This window comes from Eschscholzia californica, unplaced genomic scaffold (genome assembly GCF_041429995.1).
Source record: "Eschscholzia californica isolate CP2 unplaced genomic scaffold, dmEscCali1.0.p SCAF_6, whole genome shotgun sequence".
Classification (NCBI taxonomy): Eukaryota; Viridiplantae; Streptophyta; class Magnoliopsida; order Ranunculales; family Papaveraceae; genus Eschscholzia; species Eschscholzia californica.
In genome coordinates, this window is record NW_028238483.1 from 43,956,849 (window position 1) to 43,977,186 (window position 20,338).

The following is a 20,338-nucleotide window of genomic DNA, read 5'->3' on the forward strand; positions in this document are numbered from 1 at the left end:
GATGGATAATGGCAAATAAGTGGATTGGATCCGTTATTGGTAAGTCCAGAAAGATTCGGAGAAGTCCGAAAGGGATAAACATGTCCGGGCCCAAAAGGGAGGCCCGGAGTGGCTTTAGGGAAGCCGGCCATGTGATGGCCGGCCAAGGCAATAGGGCCGGCCATGTGATGGCCGGCTAGGCCCTAAGTGGGCCGGCCAAGGAAGCCCATAAAGGGCTATGTTGGCCGGCCACACTAAAGTGACCCAATGGAGGGTATTTTGGGTGTTGCCTGTTAATTAGGTTTATGGAATCCTAGTTAGAGTCTAATACCTCTTCTAGGGAATTCTATATATACCTAATTGTACAACCTGAAAAAGAGATTGAATTCTCAACAACTGAGAGGGTTAACTGAAAGAGTTTCAGAACATACATCTCAGAGAGAGAGAGAGAAAAGGAGTTTTCTCAAGTATCTAGTCAAGAAGAAGGAGTTCTTCATCTCAACCTTCAAGAAGGTCCTAGCTGACTGAAAGGAGGGAGTTCAAGTCATTATTCGGTGTCTCAAGTAGAGGAGCTACACTTGGAGCTCTTATCTTCCGAATACTGATCGGAATTTAGTTCGTGGGAAAGCGATTAAGAGGTAATCTTCTTTCCAATCTAGTTCATTGGTATGTTCATGTATAGATCCTGGATTAGTGTTAAACATATGATGTTTGAGATTCCGCTACCAACACTAATAGACAATTAGGTGTATGAGATACACTAGGTTATTCCCCTACAAATACCACCTTATATCCCTAATGTTAAAACCTGACGAATAGTCGCCGTCGTCATCATCACGTGGTCGGTCGTACGCGCCACACGCAAGCCAATTTGTGCTCATTGGTGGCATGATCAAAACCAAATCCGTAATGGAAAGATTCACAACTATACATCAACTTAGAGCAACAAATGCCATGTTGATCATATTTTGGTTCTTCTGACAATGTTGATCGAAAAGATTTTGATACTTGTCGAGTAGTGATATTGCATATATGAACAACATGCTCAAAATGTGACTCAATGACGGGTACCATTGTCTTCAAAAAACAAGCGGTTGTAATATAGAATCCCTTGTAAGGGCCAATCGTCTATGTCATCCCATGGATCCTTCATTTTTCTCTCCTCCTCTGTCATTGGTACAGGAATGACGATAAATATACGAGAAGGAGGACGTGTTTTGGAATGGGTAAGGTGTAAATCAATGAAGTTTTGATCTTTTTCGATTAAATAACACCATTCTTTACAAATGCTCTTGAGACGGAAAAGGGATTTCACTGGGAGTCTGGTTAGTACCTCACATATCAACCAATCATCATTACTAAACTTGTTGATATTAAGTTCCATGGGGGTAAAAGCAGCAATTTTGATCCTAGTGGTGCTGGAAATTATAACCGACCTTTCCTGTCACATATATAAGTATCAGTTTCTAGATTTTTAATGCAACTTAAGACTCGATTATGTTGCCATTGAAATTTAATTTTTAATGCAACTTAAGACTCGATTATGTTGCCATTGAAATTTAAGTACAGACCACAGTAACAAATAAAATGCCAACCCATGACATCCATTAAACAAGATAGAGTGAAGATAGTCCTCTGCTACAATGTTCTATGATGGAGACGCCTGATTGTTGACGGGCAAAATGCTCTCCGAAAAAGTACTAAAAGAACTTCTAAAGCAAATATGTGGAACCGAAGAGGGGATTCCACTAACTTCAAACTCTGTCCAACTATCCTTCTTCCAATTGAAACAATAGAAAGACAAGCATTTATTCTTCCCCACTTTTTTATCACAACTCTGTCTATCACAAAATGTTACAATTATCTTGTCATCTGATCCTACTACAGTATGAAACTCAACATAATTTCCCTCCAAATTTAACGGCAATGTGATACTCTTGACTTCAATCCATCTTTCGTTGTTCGTACTTGAAAAACTAGTGCTAGTAGATGCTTTATTGATGTCCACCTCCTCTTCTTTCTCGTAATCATGGTTTTCATATATATACATCTTGAACACACAATGATTCACTTTAACTAGCATAGCTAAACGTCCGCTCACTTCTAATAAATTAACATATGTATCGAAACGAAAATCATCGCGGAAGTGTTGAGGTGCTCCACAAAGGGTCAAATCAGGGACTGTGATTGTTCTGAACTTCTCCTTTCCTACGTCAAATGCAACTATGCATAAAGGACTAACTTTACTATCCCACCAGCCATGCTGAAGGCCATAAGTGTTCCAATAAATAACACCGTTCACATAAACAGAGTCATCCGTTAGTTCATCTAGTGGTGGGACGTCATTGATCGTTCTCCAAGTATTAATACTACCTTGTCGCCCTAACGTTAAAACCTCACAAATAAAAAAACGGCCACCATTATTATCTGACCGTACACACCACACACAAACTAATTTGTGTTCATTGGTGGCAGGATCAAAACCAAATTCGTAATGGAACGATTCATCCGTATACTTCAACTTATAGCAACAATTGCCATATTGATTATATTTTGGTTCTTCTGACAATGTTGATCGAAATGATTTTGATACTTGTCGTGTAGCGATATTGTATATACGAATAGCATGCTCAAACTCTGACTCAATGAGACATATTAATCCATTTAGGGGGGGTTTGGTAATCATATCATAAGAGGTTGAGTCAACCTCCCTTACAGTATCAACAACTGCTTTTATAGGAGTAGTAGTACTAGCATTGTGTTCAAATAATAGGTCAGCTGTAATATAGAATTCCTTGTAAGGCCAATGGTCTATTTCAACATCTGGATCTCTCCTTTTTATCTCCTCCTCTGTCAATGGTACAGGAACGACGATAAATATACGACAACGAGGGCGTGTTTTCGAAAGGGTAAGGTGTAAATCGATGAAGTTTTGATCTTTTTCAATTAAAAAAGACCATTCTTTAGAAACAGTTTTGAAACGGAAAAGGGATTTGACGGGGAGTCTGGTTAGTATCTCATATACAAAGAAATCATCATCAGTAAGAAAACTAGTAGTACTATTAATACCAGTAGGAGGAAGAGATGGAGGGAGACAATCATCTGAAGTAGTAGTAGTAATAGATGATCTAACCTTCTTCTTCTTCAACTTCAATTTGTTGTCGTTGTTGTTGAGATTCAAATCCATGGCAGTGATATTGGTTTGGTGGCCAGCTTTAAACAAACCCAACCCAAGTTGATCGAGTAGGAGAAGAACACAGAGAGAGAAACAGAGGTCGGAGTTCTTGTTTTATGATTTGAGGTCGAGGAGGGCAATCTTTTACTGATTGTTATATAAGGCTAAAAGATTTTTAGATAATGTAGGGAGATTTTTAGAAGATTTTCTGAAAATCTTAGATATCATCAAATTGTAAGTTATTTTAGTAGTTTTTTATTTTTTTAGTAGAAAATTGTTAATTTTAGCAGTTTTATAATTTTATAAAACTTTATAGGTTTTGGATTCTAATATTTTATTTGCTATAAGTTTTAGACGAATATCTTAAATAGCCTAAAACCTACATAAACTACTTTATTTATACCCAAGTTCGATAATCCTGGATTTGCACTTCCATGGTATTAAACTTGAAGCCTTTCTTTACATTGCAGAGTATATGCAGTGTCCAACAGGGCTACTAGTGGTTGACAATTTCATAACTGATTACAAGATAATTTTATATATACTCATCCTTTTTACAAGTGACCCTCCTGTTTTCGGTTGGCTTGGTCAATTTTACTTAACATGGTCAAATTTCACACTTAAAGTTTTTTTTGGTAACGAGAACTTCTCAAAATCAAATTATTATCTTCCAGTAAGATCATATTCAAACTATAAAAAAATGTCTACCCAAACAGATTTTACCCCACGTGCATTTGGTTTATCTGTGACTGCTGTATAAGTCTCTATCTAAAACATGGACGTCTCACAAAATTGGATGTCAACTAGATTTGGATGCCCTTCATCAAAAAAAGAAAAACTAGATTTGGATGTGGATTTTGGGCAAGATTTGATTCCCTGTGGATATTTCAATCAAATTTAATTTCAAGGCTTAGATTAGATTCATCGTTCATATGAAAATTTGATTGTGTAATCCCATCATCAACCAAGAGATGGTTGGTCCCTTTAAATTGAATCATATTTTCTCCATCATCAACTTGAAGAATCAAAGTAATATTACCACTGAAAGTATGTAAAAATCATAATGACAAATAAAATACAAATCCCTGACATTCAATAAACAAATTTTCTCCCTACAAGAACTATAAGTGTCTCTATCTCAAAGGTATATATATGTTAAACTAGAAAGAACCCGACTTACTTTCCAGAAGATAGATTGAAGTTGATCCTCTGCTACAATGTTCTGTGATAGAGTCGCCTAATTGTTGACGGGCAAAAGGCTTTCAGAGAAAGTAGCAAAAGAACTATTAAAGCGCATATGTGGAACCGATGAGGGGATTCCAGTAACTTCAAACTCCGTCCAACTATCCTTCTTCCAATTGAAACAATAAAAAGATAAGCAGTTATTCTTCCCCACTTCTTTACCACTACCCTGTTTATCATAAGATGTTAAGATTATCTTGTCACCTGAGCTTTCAAAAGTATGAAACATAACACGTTTTTTCTTCAAATCCGCCGGTAATCTGATACTCCTAACTTCAATCCATCTTTCGTTGTTATTACTTGAAAAACTAGTACTAGTATATGCTCTATTGGTGCCCTCCTCTTCTTTCTTATAATCACCGTCTTCGTATATATACATCTTGAACACACAATGATTCAGTCTAATTAGTACAGCTAAACGCCCACTCACTTCTAATAAATGAACATATCCATTGTAACGTAAAATGTCGGGGATGGTGTGAGCTGCTAAAAATGGAAATTGATTAAGGATGTAATCAGGGACTGTGATGGTTCTAAACTTCTCCCTTCCTAAATCAAATGCAACTATGCATACCGGATGAATCCTAGAAGTGCTCCAATAAATGACACCATTCACATAAACAGAGTCATCTGAGTCATTCATTAGTCCATCTACTGGTGGGACGTCATTGATCCTTCTCCAGCCATTAATACTACCTTGTCGCCCTAATGTTAAAACCTCACAAATAGAACAACTAAGAACCTCATCACGTGGCCGTACGCGCCACACACAAACCAACTTGTGTTCATTGGTGGCAGGATCAAAACCAAATACGTATTGGGATGATTCATACCTATATTTATTATATTTTGGTTCTTCTGGCAATGTTGATCGAAACGATGGTGATACTTGTTGGGTACTGATATTGTGTATACGAACAACATGCTCCACTTGTGACTCAATGGAACAAAATAAACCATTTACAGGCTTCGTAATCACATCGTAGGAGCGTGAGTGAACATACCTTACTGTATCAACAACTGCTTTGATACGAGTACCATTGTCTTCAAATAATAGGTCAGCTGTAATATAGAATTGCTTGTGAGGCAAATGGGTTATTTCAACATCTGAATCCCTAATCTTTTTTCTCTCCTCCTTTGTCAATGTTACAGGAACGACGATAAATATACGACAAGGAGGGCGTGTTTTAGAATGGGTATGGTGTAAATCAATGAATTTTTGATCATTTTCGACTAACCAACACCATTTCTTACAAGCAGTCTTAAAACGGAAAAGGGATTTGACAGGTAGTCTGGTTAGTATCTCAGGTATGAAACAATCATCATTAACAAGAATACTAGGAGGAGGAGGAGGAGGAGGGAGACAATCATCATCGAATTCCATTGCAGTAAAAGCAGCAACTTTGAAGAAGAACAACAAGAGGCCGAGAGAGTGAGAGAGACGTGATGTTTATGTAGGAGGGCAATCTTTTACTTATACTAGCAGGTGGGATTGTACTATTAGGCTAAAAGATATCCTTTTATATATATATATAGTAACAATTTCTAAATAAATAAAATACTATAATAAAGGTTTTACAAATAAAAAATTACTAAATACAATCAATCTCTATTGATCTAAAATATTATACTATTAATGTTGTTATATTTTCATATATCTAAGAATTTTTTAAATATTTTCTAAAAATCTCTCTGCATCATAAGACCCATTCACGAACGAATTCGTTAGAAATCTTTATGGAAAATTGACATATGTACAGTGTTTTTTTTTTTTTGTCATTTACACATTCATCAAATCTTTTATTCACACACATTTACAAATGGTAGAATCTTCTATTCACACACCACCCTCATACATTTTTACCTGTTGCACACACCTTCTATTCTCACACGCTCGCCACTTATGGCCCACATTGTTCTTTTGTTCTCTCCCTCTGCGGTAGAGAGAATCGGAACCCTCTATTAAGGGTTCTGTCAAAAATTCTCAGTCCTGGGTTTCGTAGGGTTCTCTCTCTCTCTCTTCTGTAGAAAGGAGGAACAATGATGTTGATGGCATTGGTGAGGAATTGACAGATGATCCACATCAAACTGTGATTACTTCAGTATGTGTAAGTTAAACTTGACTTAGTCCTACACAATAGACCACGTCAAGGATGATGTGTGTGAGTGATATAAATAACAAAAAGCTTGTGCTCAAAATTTCCCAACCTTCATTTCCAGATTTGAAGGTCTGCTCCCAAACACACATTTTGCATTTAATAACCCTTTCTTGATCCCCCAAGTCCTCATTCAACTCTTATTCTCTCTCTGCTTATGAAGTGTGTCAAGTAAACCCAATTTGAAGTTCCAAACAGAACATATCAATGGCAGCTGGTTTCTTCCTATCTACAAGCTCAAGAGCTTTTCATTTAGGGGAAAATACTTTTCTAGCTAGTTTTAAACCCAATTCCAATTTGAAGTCTTCTTCCTTTCTCTCTCTACAAATTCCTCAACCAAATAAGAAAATGTTGTTATCTTCTAAGAAGAAAAAAAGTATCTTCACTGTTTATTACGTATTCGAAGAGCAAAAACAGGGGATTAGTGAAATTATTGAACAAGAAGAAGCTGAAATGGAAGAGAGTTCAATAGAGTTGAATTCAATCCGAGTTGCTCAGAAATTAGCCAGGAAGAAATCAGAAAGACATACTTACCTTGTTGCAGCAATTATGTCTACTCTTGGGATTACTTGGATGGCTATTACTGCTGTTTATTATAGGTTTTCATGGCAAATGGAGGTCTCTCTCTCTCTCTCTCTCTCTCTCTCTTCAATGAATGAATCTGTAATAGTCCAGAGACTAGGCTATAGATGTACACTCAAACCTAGTAGGTACTGAGACTCTTTGGTTGGGCTCATAGTGCCTTCGCCAAGAACAAAACTCTGTAAGACAATCCATATAGGATTTGTTTTTCTTGTTCCCTAGTATTTTTCATCTTTCTCTCTCTCTTCATTGAAACTTTCTAAATCTGAAAAGTAACCAATTTTTCGTTTCATCAATTAATAGGGTGGAGAGATTCCTGTTACTGAAATGTTTGGTACATTTGCTTTATCTGTGGGTGCTGCTGTAAGTCTCTCTCTCTCTCTCTCTCTCTCTCTAAAGATGGGTGTTTGAGAAAATTGGATGTCAATGGATGGTTTGTGATTTTCAGGTGGGTATGGAATTTTGGGCAAGATGGGCTCACAGAGTACTCTGGCATGATTCTCTATGGAACATGCATGAGGTTTAATTTTTGTTGTCTTTAAGTTCAAATTTAAGCCAATTCTGTTTCTGGGTTTAGATTAGATTTACTAATTAGTTCATAAATTTTGCAGTCTCATCATCAACCAAGAAGAGAAGGTCCTTTTGAATTGAATGATATTTTCGCTATTATCAATGCTCTTCCTGCTATTAGTCTTCTCTCTTATGGTTTCTTTCATAAAGGCTTCTTTCCTGGTCTCTGTTTTGGGGCAGTAAGTTATTTCTCTCTCTCTCTTTCTCTGAAGAAAAACTGGACCAACTCTTACCAGAAATAATATGTGGCTTGTTGTGATTCATTCTTCCCTGTATCAGAACCATCGAAAGTACGAATCACGACAAGTTACAAAAGATTTCTATCAAATATCTGTCTAGTTTTTCTTGTTCACTAACACTTTTTTCTCTAGGGAGATCTATTTTCTGTGTCTAAGTAATCATCTTCTTCTCTCTAAAAGAACACCCTTATGAACGATCTAAATTTTGCAGGGACTTGGGATTACATGTTTTGGTGTAGCCTATATGTTTGTTCATGATGGTCTAGTCCACCGTAGATTTCCAGTTGGACCAATTGCCGATGTTCCTTACTTTCGTAAAGTTGCTGCTGCACACAAAGTAAATTATTCACCAACTTACCATAAAGAATTTCTCTTAATATATTATGTTGATTGACTTGGATCTTTGATTTTGTTTTTGTAGATTCATCACATGGACAAGTTTAATGGAGTACCATATGGGTTGTTTCTAGGACCTATGGTAGTCCCCATTTTCACCAAACTTTTGTTTTATGTATGTTAATAATAATAAGGGAAATGATAGAGTGACTTAGAAATTGGTACTTAGAGGGTGACATATTTCCTCATTTAGAAATAAAAGCGGTCCCCACCGTAGTCAAACTTTGAAAAAACCTTGTCTTTTAGTGATTCCACATCAGCTGGGCATTAAAATGCCCAAAAAATTTGGGCTCTCTAGCATCTCCCTAATAATAATTATGAACCTCTTATGTTTAATGTTAATTTCTGTTGCCGGAATTAGAAGAGGTCGGAGGCATGGAAGAACTAGAAAAAGAAATCAGTCATAGGATTAAACAATCGAACCATTCGTAATGTATGTCCACCCTTGGATTTTGGTGGGATTAACTAAAGATTTATCGGAGTTATATAGAGTTGGGATTGCATCTCAGTATTTTTTTTGTTCTTTATTTTTTATGTAATACCTCATTTATATATTTCGGAAAAGATAAAAAGTAGACTTCCATAAATTTGGTTTATAATCAGTTTTCTATCGAGAAACTTTGTTAGGTCCGAAACACATTGGCAAGAGAGAAAATGCAGTTAAGTGAAAATTCAACTTCATACCTCAAAACTATCTATCATTTCGGGTTACGTCTGATTTCGGGTCTGAACGGCCGCCAACTCGGCCCAAACAACATTTCTCACAAACAATTCAGAAGAAAAAAGAAAGTGGAGGATATTGACAGAAGAAAATAGGCCTTGTACAAGACTACAACTTGCCACTCTTTCCACTGTTTCTCTCTTAAAAAAGAAACTTTTTCTCTCTCTAGACAGTCAACCACCACTGTCCAAAACAATATCTATCACAAATCAAAACCCAATCACATGTGAGTAGTAGACGTGTTTCCTTCACTTCCTTTTACTGTTAAGTTGGAGACATGGCCCAATCTCCTTCATATGAATATAAGTTTGATCAAGCTATCCTTAAAAAGAACATAATTCGAGTTAATATTCATATTCGATGACATTATAATTCATCTACGCATCTATATCTATTTGAACACACCTCTCACATGAGAGATGGGTTGGCCTAGAACCAACCTGCCACAACTCACACTTCGGCTAGACCTAAATATCGGTATTGCTTTTCAAATGATGGTGGATCTACTTCTTACCAAGTCAACAATGGAGCACTTGTCAAAGTTCAATACTAAGACAGTTATATATGCCTGACTCACTCTGTCGACTTCCTCAACGGGTAGTCTTTCAGTCTCATACTAGATGCTAACTTTGGAACCAAAACAAGTGAACCCACTTTTGGAGCGTGTTCGCAACATTATATTCTTGTTGCACTCATCTAGCAGCATTTTATGTTACCAATGCTTAAGTTATGCACATCAAGTAGTAATATGATAGGTCTAGATTTCAAATTTCCAAGGCCCCCTCCCTAAATTCTAAACCTAACAGTGTCAATTACAGTTGTACTAGTCTTACATCACTTGGGAGACATCAAGAGCCTGAGAATTTTCCAATCCTCAGTTATTGATGCGAGCCTAAGCGTAGTAAGTCCGGAGGTCTTTTCGGTAGGTCAGGGAGCCATCATTAGGAACAAAATTTTGTAATTAACTAGCTCGGTGCGAATCCAACCTTGGTAAGTTCCCAGGCTTTTTGGGTGCACTCGCAACCTTGTACACAATTGAACCTATAGATTAGATAAGAGGTATTACTACGCTTACTTAACTAACAAACTGGCTGCCCTACAAGTATAGTAAAGCCGAACGGAGGGAGGGGAAAGAAGAACTACAACCTTTCTTTTTCTTTTTAAAGAGTTTTTCAACGAGGCCTCAGACCTAAGGAGAGGTTGCTACTGTAACTGTACTAGAAGAGCGCTGTGAGCAGAAAAGGGAGGAGGAAAGAAAACCTTGTGAACCGTCATAAATGATGGACAAGTGTAAGCTTCGCTGCCCGACAGTATGGAGCACTGACCACACTGAGGGACAGGCCCTGAAGCGAAGGATGGGAACTGTGGGCATATACGTACGTATCAAGAACAAATAAAATGTAGGTATGGTTAAATGGTAAATTTTCTCTTTGCCAAGGAGAAGACGCAGGTAACAAGTGAAAGGAAAGTTCGGATGATGATGAACAAGAAGAACTCAAGAACTCGAGCTCAAATGAATATGAATATGGATACAATACATGCCACAATCAGAACAAACTCTCTAAACGGATCTTACTACCAGTAATAAGGGACTCCAAGAATTTAAACAATATTTTTTACCGGTCTGGTAAAGGCGAAATATTCTCAGAGTTTTTCATTGATACGACGTGCAGTCCTCCCACACCCCTAGCATGTCTCTTGTGCGCTCAATGATAAACCTGATCTCTGTATCAGCTGCTTCTCCCGCCCTTTTCTATATCAAGAACCCAGCCCAAGTGGTCTGGTGGACAACGGTTTCGAGATTCCCGGGAGCCGTATGGCATTCCGCAGCGACACCCCATCGCCCTTCAGTTGAAGTTGCATGTCACGGCGACCCCCCTTCGGTTGAAGAGGGGCCCTCTTCTCAACCAGCAACCATCCACCGAAATAGACGTGTAGAAGCTTCGTTCATGAACCGTATTAATAGGTTTGATACAAGCTCAACCTTTACTAGTGATGTGGTATTCCTGGTGGGCTAGCAAGCAATGCGTTCACCACAACAGTTTTGATTGGTAATGGCAGGTTTGGACTGCTACATAAACGAACTTATGGAGTGTTGGTGATATTTCAAGTTTTTCAACTGCAGGCTGAAGAGCTGCTCAGTGAATTGCAGCAGACATTTGGAGAAAAGCAGCAAAATCAGAAACCTACCAAGTGATGCGTATCCGATGCTTTCTAAAGACATTGTTTAATATGCTTGATAGTTATTTAGATAAAGCCTAAAACCCATGGCAAGAATCATAAAGAGAGAACCATGCCGAGAATATCTTCCTTCAAATTGTCACATTTGAAACTCAAACTTACGTAGCGGAAGAATGGAACAGGTGTAACTCTGCATGAAAAAGAGAGAGAAGGTAGAAAAAGGGGTGAAGAGAGACAGTGTATAATGATGTGGACTAAAGAGGTAATGTGGAGGAGAGAAAAGGTTGAAGTGGATAAATGAAAAAGTATCAAAACTGAATATTTGGAGCAGACCACGGGTGAAAGGTGATGTGGCGGCACCCGACCGGTCAAATTGTTTCTTCCTCACGGTCTGACCAATTGGGGTCTGGCAAAAAAATCAGGCCGTTTAGCATTCTCAATCAAAATTCACAGTATGACAGGGAAGAGAAGTTGTGGATGCTGCTATAAGTCTCACTCTATCTAAAACATGGGTGCTTCAGAAAATTGGATGTCAGTTTCATTCAGATGTGGAATTTGGGTCAGATTTGATTCCCTATTTGGAAAGTCCATGAGGTTTATCTTCTGTTCTTTAAATTCAAAATTTCAATCTTTAACCAAATTTAAGGAAATTATGTTTCTGGGATTAGATTAGATTCACTAAATAATAGACCATATGAAAATTTGATTTTGCAGTGTCCATCTTCAACCAAGAGTCTGGGTATTATTACCATTGAAGTAAGTACAAACTATTGCAACTAATATATACATATAAAAGCAAACTTACTTTTTAGAAGAGTGAAGTCGATCCTCTGCTACAATGTTCTACGATAGCCGCGTAATTCTTGACAGGCAAAAGGCTTTCGGAGAAAGTAGTAAAAGTGCTATCAAAACAAATATGTGGAACCGAGGAGGGGATTCCACTAATTTGAAACTCTGTCCAACTATTATTCTTCCAATTAAAACAATAAAAAGACGAGCATTTCTTCGGCCCCACTTTTTTACCACGATCTCCTCTATCATAAAATGTTACAATTATCTTGTCATCTGATCCTATAAAAGTATGAAACTTGACACGATTTTCCCCCGAATCCAATGGCAATGTGATAATCCTAACTTCAATCCATCTTTCGTTGTAATTATTTGAAAAACTAGTTCTCGTAGATGCTTCATTGATGTCCTCCTCCTGCTTCTCTTCTTTCTTGTTATCATCGTATTCATGTATGTACATCTTGAACACAGAACGGTTCACTTTAACTAGCATAGCTAAACGCCCACTCACTTCTAATAAATTAACATATGTACCGTAACGTAAATTGCCGCGGAAGTGTCGAGCTGCTGGACAAAGGGTCAAATCAGAGACTGTGATTGTCCTGAACTTCTCCCTTCCTACATCAAATGCAACTATGCACATAGGACCACTTTTACTATCCCAACAGCCAGTTTTTAGCCTAAAAGTGTTCCAATAAATAACACCATTCACATAAACAGAGTCATCAGTTAGTCTATCTAGTGGTGGGAGTCGTGGGACGTCATTGATCGTTCTCCAAGTATTAATACCACCTTGTCGTCCTAATGTTAAAACCTCACAAATATAAAAACAACGATCATCATCATCACTGTCGTCATGATCATCATGTGGTCGTACGTACCACACACAAACCAATTTGTGTTTATTGGTGGCAGGATCAAAACCAAATCCGTATTCGAATGATGAATACATATACTTCAACGGATAGCGACTAATGACATTTGGTTCTTTAAACAATGTTGATGGAAACGATGGTGATACTTGTCGAGTACTGATATTGCATATATGAACAGCATGCTCTAATATTGACTCAATGGAACAGAATAAACCATTTACGGGGGGTTTCGTAATCATACCGTAATAGCTTGAGTCAACTTCTCTAACTGTATCAACAACTACTTTCATAGGAGTACTACCATTGTCTTCAAAAACTAGGTCAGCTGTAATATAGAACTCCTTGTAAGGCCAACTGTCAATTTCAGCCCATGGATTCCTCTTTTTTATCTCCTCCTCTGACAATGGTACAAGAACGACGATAAATATACGACAAGTAGAGGGTGTTTTGGAATGGGTAAGAAGGTGTGAATCAATGAAGTTTTGATCTTTTTCGATTAAAGAGCACCATTGTTTAGAAACAGTCTTGAAACGGGAAAGGGATTTCACGGGTAGTCTGGTTAGTATCTCAGTTATGAAACAATCATCATTAACAAGAAGACAACCAGTGGTAGTAGTACTATGAATACCAGTGGGAGGAGATGGAGGGAGACAATCATCTAAAGTAGTAGTAGTAATAGATGATGATCTAACCATCATGAGAAGAGCAGCAGGAGGCCGACTTCTAGAGAGAGGGGCAGGAGAAGACCAATTGATTGCATTAAAAAAGACAATTAGATTCCTTTTCTTTATAGGAGTATTAAAGTTTCTCAAACTCTGATTAACAATTAGGTCATTAAATTTGGGACGGTGTGAGTATTTGTTTCAATTTAATTTCCACATTACTTGCCAACTTTCTTTTTTAGGGTTAATTTTACTTTGATCCTTCTAATTGTCTAGCATTCTAATTTGATCTCTAGGCCCATATTTTATTAGACAATCTTAACTGTCAAAATTTTTTTTTTGTCTCCTTTAACCCCTATTTCAAAAGTCTCTTCATCTTTATCCTCTCTCTTTCTTACTTGTCGGTACGAGTCATCGGTGGAGTTCAATGTTTTTTTGCCATCTTTTTATCGACCATCACCACTCCCATTACCACCACCATCACCACCACTGAATCCTCTCTATTTCTCTCACAGCCCCTTTTCCTCTCTTCCCATCTATCTCTCTATCAAACCCCAGCGGTTTCATGGATAATCAGTCCAGGGAAGTGCTTTAAAAACGTCCAGAGCCTGAGAATTTTCCAATCCTCGGTTATTGGTTCGAGCCTAAGCGAAGTAAGCGCCGAGTTCTTTTCGGTGGGTCGGTGGAGCCTTCATTAGGAACAAAATCTTCTAATCAGCAGGCTTGGTACGAACCCAATCTTAGTAAGCTCCGAGGCCTTTTGGGTGCACTCGCAACCTTGTACACAATGGGCTTGATACAAGCTCAACCTTTACTAGTGATGAGGTCTTCCTGGTGGACTAGCAAGCAATGCGAATGCGTTCACCAAGAACAAAACCCTCTACTCATCAAGCTAAGGTCCGGTTCTCGAAAGTGGGGAAAATATTGGCGACTAGTGGAGCTTGGCTCGCCACAACAGTTTTGATTAGTAATGGCGGGTTCGGACTTCTAAAGAATCTAACTTATGGAATATTGGTGATATTTCAACTGCAGGCTGAAGAGCTGCTCAGTGAATTGAAGCAGACATTTGGAGGAAAGCAGCAAAAATAGAACCCTACCAAGTGATACAAATTCGAAATTCGATGTCTTCCAAAAGACGTTGTTTTTAATATGCTTGGTAGTTCTTTAAAATATGCAGCCTTTCATCAACAAGATCAAGGGTGAAGGCGAATACTGAGAGCTAAAGCCTCCCATGGAGAGAATCACAAAACTATCATGTTATTTGCAAGTGAACCGCAATTGCAGTTACTTCATGGTCACATATCTGATTAGGAGCTCAAAATTGACAGAGTTACTTTAGAAGAGTCAATCAAATTGATTTGTTTATCAATTGGCATGAAGAAAGTGTTTAGTTTCTAAAATGTTATATAATACTACCCTAAACAAAAGTAATGTGTCCCTCAAATCTAGTATGCATTCTTGTTCGACAAGCATGAAGAAAGAGAAAGGTAACCAAATCATATTACCTAACAAGATTCATTTAGACTAAAGCATTCCTCATTCTGATCAAGTGAGAGCTCCACACTAGAATGAGGAAATCGATAACACACAAGCAAGAGGAAACACAAACTGAATTGACAAAAAAAAGGTCATTTCTTGCATTTCAATGGTGTTCTAATTTACATGCCCAACCAACTAAAAATCTCTATCAAAACACAAAAGAGTGGAAATCTAAAGCAACATGAACTTACAATGGCAACTTTTTAAACTCTAAAATCATTAAATCAAAGAGTTCAAAAGCTTACCCACTCAATGTACACAGCCTCTTTCTCTCTCTTTTCGACGATTCCTTCCTCAGCTAAAAAGTAGAAACCATTACATTTCAATTCCACCTGATGAACAAAACCCATATCCAAAAACAAAACCCCAAATTGAAACAAGTTCATTATTCCTAGCCACCGAAAAACGAGAAAAATCCTCGCTTTTTGGGTTCTTCTTCAAGCATTACAGCTTTCATACTATCTTGTTCAACTAATCTCCATGCTGCTTGCTCAAATGCCAGCCCAGCTAAAGTTGGTGGCTTATTCAAAACAAGTGGGTACCCACGATTCGTGCTTCGAATTACTTCGGAATCCTCAGGAATTACTCCCAACAATGCTAACCCTAACATTTCTTGAACATCTAATACAGACATCATATCTTCTCCCCTGATCAAATCTGTTCTAACCCTATTCACAATCATCTTAATATCTTTAATTCCATCACATTCAAGCAAACCAGTAACCCTATCTGCATCCCTGAGACTAGTAATGTCTGGTGTAGTAACAAGAACAGCTTCATTTGCTGGAGTTATAGCAGTTATAAAACCAGCATCAATTCCAGCAGGACAATCAATAATAATGAAATCTGGGCAACCTTCTGTACGTGATTTCAATGCTTCAACAACCCAAATTAGGGCTTTCCCACCAAACCCTAATTGAAGTTTCGATCTAGGTTTTGAAATACATAGAAGTTCAAAATTCGACCAACGTTTATCACGAACTAATGCTTGATCAAGACGACAATCACCATTAAGAACTTCAACAGCTGTATAATTAACTCGATTTTCAAGACCAAGGAGAAGATCTAGATTTCGAAGACCCACATCAGCATCAATGGCGACGACTGAAAATCCGAGACGAGCAAGGGAAAGACCCACATTAGCGGTGGTTGTGGTTTTACCAACACCACCTTTGCCGGAGGTAATGACAACAACTCGAGGTTTCTCACCGGATAATTCTGGTTTTCGATTCCATTGAAGGACTGAAACTGTAGTAGTTGAGGGTTTCTTTCTTCGATTGAAATTAGGGTTTTTGAAAGTGGGTTTAGGAGGATTAAGAGATTGAAAATTAGAGAAAGGGTTAGGGAGTAAAGATGGGTTAGGTTTTGTAGAGAGAGACAGCATGGAGTGAGAGAACATAGCTCTCGGTGAAGGTATGTGTGTGAAGTTAGAGAGAGAAAGAGTTACAGAACGGCCATTTGGAATTGGGGGTGAGACTTGAGAGAAACTAAATTAGGGCAATTTGGTAGAAGAATTCTGAGCCTGGAAATTCTGGCAGTTTCTTCTAAAATTTGGGTCGGGTCAGAGAAACCATTGGGCTTAAATCCGACTATATTAAACTATTGGGCCAATGGGAATTCTATATAGGCAGCTAGATTTGAAAATAGGGAAAGGGTATATATAACAAAAATGGTAAAACACTCGATGCCATTTACTTGGGCTTCATGTATGAAGCACCGACGGCAGGACCCTGAGGTAGCACCCATTTCACTGTACGAGCCTATTGTCGCGACCACATTGTCAAACTTTGTTGGTATTGTTGTTGGTCCATGTCTTTCTATATTTGAATATATATACATATATGCATTGTAATGTCTTGTGTATAATTATATAGCTTCTCTCTGGCACATTGACATAGATGTCTTTATTTTGCACAAGTATGCTTGGTGTTGTTTTTGTGAAAATATGTGAAACAAGAACTTTACTTATGTGCTGGGGAGTTGAAGTTAAACTTGTAGTAGAAGCCTCTACTTCCCAAATAACAAAGTCCAAACTCCAAATTCAAAAGAGTGTTAGATGTGTATAGTCAAACGAGTGGTGCTATAGAGTTTGCCTACGAAAACGGAAGGAAGGAGTTTTAAATATGGTAGACAAGATTCTATAAAAAAAAAAAAAAAAAAAAAAGTTAAAAAATGACTTAATGAGTTTGGAAAGAATAGTTCTAATTTTTTTTTTTTGTTGAACTAAGAATAATTGTAATTTGGCCAGTGAAAAGAAAGAATGTTGTTTTCAATCACCTAGGCGTTAACTTTACAAGTGAGGGAGGGGGGGTAGGAATAGATAGATAGGGAGGCATATTTATTGGAAGAAAAGCAAAAAAACAACATTGAAGGTGATTTCATTTCTGTCAAACAGCATGTTATCAGAGAATTCTTGTTTCACAGTTCACACACACATGACACACCCATCACTTGTTCTAATAATTTCCATTAGCTCCTTTTCTTCCTTCCTTGTTTGAGAAAACAAACTAATCCAATTCCACTTCACTCCAATTATAAACCAAACCCAATTGGTTCCAAACCCCAAGTGATTTCAAGTTTGTTTCAACTAGTAATTTTAACACGTGGCTAGTAAATTTGAGTGCAACGTGTCTTCTCATCGTAAGTAAGTGCACTTTTTCTTCTTTCTTCTTCTTCTTCTAGAGAAAGTAGTATCAACCTATAGTTTAACCGCCACGCGTCTTCACCAACAAGTTTTCTTTAAATTACTTTATTGCCCTTCTCGTCCGTCATCGCTCACGTCTCATCTGGCGGTTTAGTTTTTATCTCTTTTTTCTCTCTCTCTCCGGGCTTTCTTTCTCTCTTGCGATCCAATTTAGGAGGTTATACAACAGTTTCTGTCTGATTAGATCCAAATTCTTCATCAAAACCCTAATTTTCTCCCACTTTCTTTCTCTCACTTGTAAGCAAAATACGTTTAAAAAACACAATGAAATTTCGATTTCCTCTGATTCGACCTCCATTTTATTACCAGGTACGTGTGTTTCTTTTCTCCCTCTCAATTTAATTCAATAAATGTTTTTGACGAAGATCTATAAAAATCCCTTGAAGAACTTATCTCCTTTGATATTGTTTGAACTTGTGGCGATTCAATCAAATCTTAACTCCTCCTCCTAATTATAGTCTTCTTGTTTGATTTGAGTGTCGTGATTCTGTCTGTTGTTATATAGTTCATGGATCCGATTAATTTTATCATTTGCAATTCGAAGATTTAGGAGGTTATTATTGGTTCGAAAGAATATTCAATTCAAGAAAATTAGGGCTTCTAGGTTTTACTTACCAGATCCACTTCTTTTTTGTCTATGTATGTTCAATTAGGGTTGTGAATCATGTTAGGGATTCAATTTGATTTCTCTTCTAGGTTTTGAAATTTACTAACTACATATATAAACCTTTTTTTTTTGGATTTTCAATTCTAGGGTTACCTGTTTTAACTGAAAAAAGTTTGGTAACTATTTGGTCAATTCATCACTTATCTATCACTGATCTAACACAATAATATAACTACTTGTAAATTCTAGTTGAGATTTGTTAAAAAATCCTTCTGGGTTTTTACTTGTTCTTGTTTAGGTTTTGCAAAATTTCACCCTTCCTTGCCTTCATTTCCATTAGTTCTATTTAGATAACATGATCTGATATCGAAATATGTATTTTGATTTTATCTTATGAATTGCAGTAGAGGGTTGTTTGAGCTTTCTCGGATCCGGGGTTATTTTGGCTTCTTCCATTAAAACTAGTTCTTGATTCAGTTAATATTGTGATGGGTAAATGCAAGGGCTGTGGAAAATTGGGAAGAATAATGTCAAGAGATGCATTTGTTAGTGGATACTGTTTTTCCCTTCTACTCTCTCCTGTCGTTTCGTATTGGGATTGCATCGTTAGGAAGATGAGATATTCATTCAGACCTGAGTGGGTGTAGTAGTAAACCCGCTTGTGTTTGTGTCGATCTTTTATTTGGTTCCGCCGTTATTTTCATTGTTAGAATAATTAAATGTTAGATAGAGTTCAATACAAACAGAAAATCGTTATAGAGAAAATCTTCTGTTTTTAGTTGAGTTTGTGATAGAAGTCTAAGCGAAAAAGGATTTGTTTGGTTAAGTTGTGTCAATGGATAACACTGGATCTGTTCAAGTTCCACTTGTTGTTAGGAAAGGGAAGAAGAAACAGGCCAAGGATGAGTTAGATCGTATTAAACAAGCTGAGAAGAAAAAGAGGCGTCTCGAAAAGGCACTTGCTACTTCTGCTGCCATCAGGTCTGAGCTTGAAAAGAAAAAGCAGAAGAAGCAGGAAGAACAGAAGAGACTAGATGAAGAAGGTGCTGCAATAGCAGAGGCAGTAGCTCTTCATGTCCTTGGTGAAGACTCGAGTGATTCATGTAAGATTATGCTGAAAAACAATGAAGGTTTCAATCCTTGGAACAATTCCAACATGGGTTTTTACACAGGAGGCTGGAGAAATTCAATATCTTCTCATCCGGGCGGCCTTAAAAAGTATTCACTCGAAGGATTTGGATGGACATCTGATACTTGTGGATCAGAATGCAAATGGAACAACGATTGGGGAATCAGTAGCTGGTCATTTCCGCCAAAAGCATCATCATATTTCGAGGACAGAAGTCGAGGTATGACAGAAATATCAGCGGAGCTTATAGCATCACAAGCTGTTTCTTCTCTTCAAATTGCAGAAGATGCACGGGCCGCAGATGCTATCGTTATCAATGGAATGCTAAAGGGTAAGTTGAGTAGTTATAGTAACCAGGTCTAGTTTCTCCCAATGAGCAAAATATTGATAATATTCTTAAAACAAAATAAGGACTTGTATATATATACTCTAAAACCCTTTCTTCTACTCCTCTTCCTATCTGGTAAAAATTAGTCTTGGGTTGTCAGGTTCTGGTTAAATGTCGTAGTGTCGTCGTCTATTGTTTTTGAGTGTCAAATTGTCGAACGCTTTCGTGGGTCTGAATCTGGATATCTACAAGAAGGTCGATTATGTCCATTTAAGGTGTGATTTAGTTTTTACTATATTTTTATGATGATTGAATGTCTTCTCTATTTCCTTAGTGTGGTATTAAGATTCTTTGATGATTAGAGACTTTATTTTATGCATGTCATTCTTGCTTTTGCTTTATAGGGCAGATCGATTTATTTCCATATTATATGACTTCACATTAGAATTACAGTATATCCTATA

At 37.4% G+C, this 20,338-nt stretch overlaps 5 protein-coding genes across 6 annotated transcripts; 2 read left to right on the forward strand and 3 right to left on the reverse strand.

The window, feature by feature from the left end:
- Positions 1-4,391: 4,391 nt before the first annotated feature.
- On the reverse strand, positions 4,392-5,780 carry LOC147535410 (putative F-box protein At5g52610). Its single transcript, XM_086650193.1, has one exon. It carries the CDS (start codon positions 5,778-5,780, stop codon positions 4,392-4,394), a length of 1,389 nt encoding a protein of 462 aa, XP_086506319.1.
- Positions 5,781-6,172: 392 nt separating this feature from the next.
- On the forward strand, positions 6,173-8,847 carry LOC147535411 (beta-carotene 3-hydroxylase 1, chloroplastic-like). Of its 2 annotated transcripts, XM_086650912.1 has the most exons (8): positions 6,173-6,504; positions 6,617-7,170; positions 7,438-7,497; positions 7,583-7,654; positions 7,746-7,883; positions 8,155-8,280; positions 8,365-8,420; positions 8,693-8,847. In XM_086650912.1, exons 2-8 carry the CDS (start codon positions 6,760-6,762, stop codon positions 8,769-8,771), a joined length of 942 nt encoding a protein of 313 aa, XP_086507038.1. In that variant the 5' UTR covers positions 6,173-6,504; positions 6,617-6,759; the 3' UTR covers positions 8,772-8,847. The 2 variants fall into 2 exon arrangements, with proteins under 2 accessions (XP_086507038.1, XP_086507036.1); XM_086650910.1 differs by having other exon boundaries at positions 6,173-7,170.
- A 3,049-nt stretch (positions 8,848-11,896) lies between these two features.
- On the reverse strand, positions 11,897-15,085 carry LOC147535412 (F-box protein At1g30790-like). Its single transcript, XM_086647159.1, has one exon. The coding sequence runs from the start codon at positions 13,601-13,603 to the stop codon at positions 12,050-12,052; it is 1,554 nt and encodes a 517-aa protein (XP_086503285.1). The 5' UTR covers positions 13,604-15,085; the 3' UTR covers positions 11,897-12,049.
- A 95-nt stretch (positions 15,086-15,180) lies between these two features.
- On the reverse strand, positions 15,181-16,952 carry MIND (septum site-determining protein (MIND)). Its single transcript, XM_086647160.1, has one exon. The coding sequence runs from the start codon at positions 16,503-16,505 to the stop codon at positions 15,498-15,500; it is 1,008 nt and encodes a 335-aa protein (XP_086503286.1). The 5' UTR covers positions 16,506-16,952; the 3' UTR covers positions 15,181-15,497.
- A 607-nt stretch (positions 16,953-17,559) lies between these two features.
- Positions 17,560-20,197, forward strand: LOC147535414 (uncharacterized). The gene is made up of 2 exons (XM_086648274.1): positions 17,560-18,119; positions 18,822-20,197. Exon 2 carries the CDS (start codon positions 19,253-19,255, stop codon positions 19,907-19,909), a length of 657 nt encoding a protein of 218 aa, XP_086504400.1. The 5' UTR covers positions 17,560-18,119; positions 18,822-19,252; the 3' UTR covers positions 19,910-20,197.
- Positions 20,198-20,338: the final 141 nt, after the last annotated feature.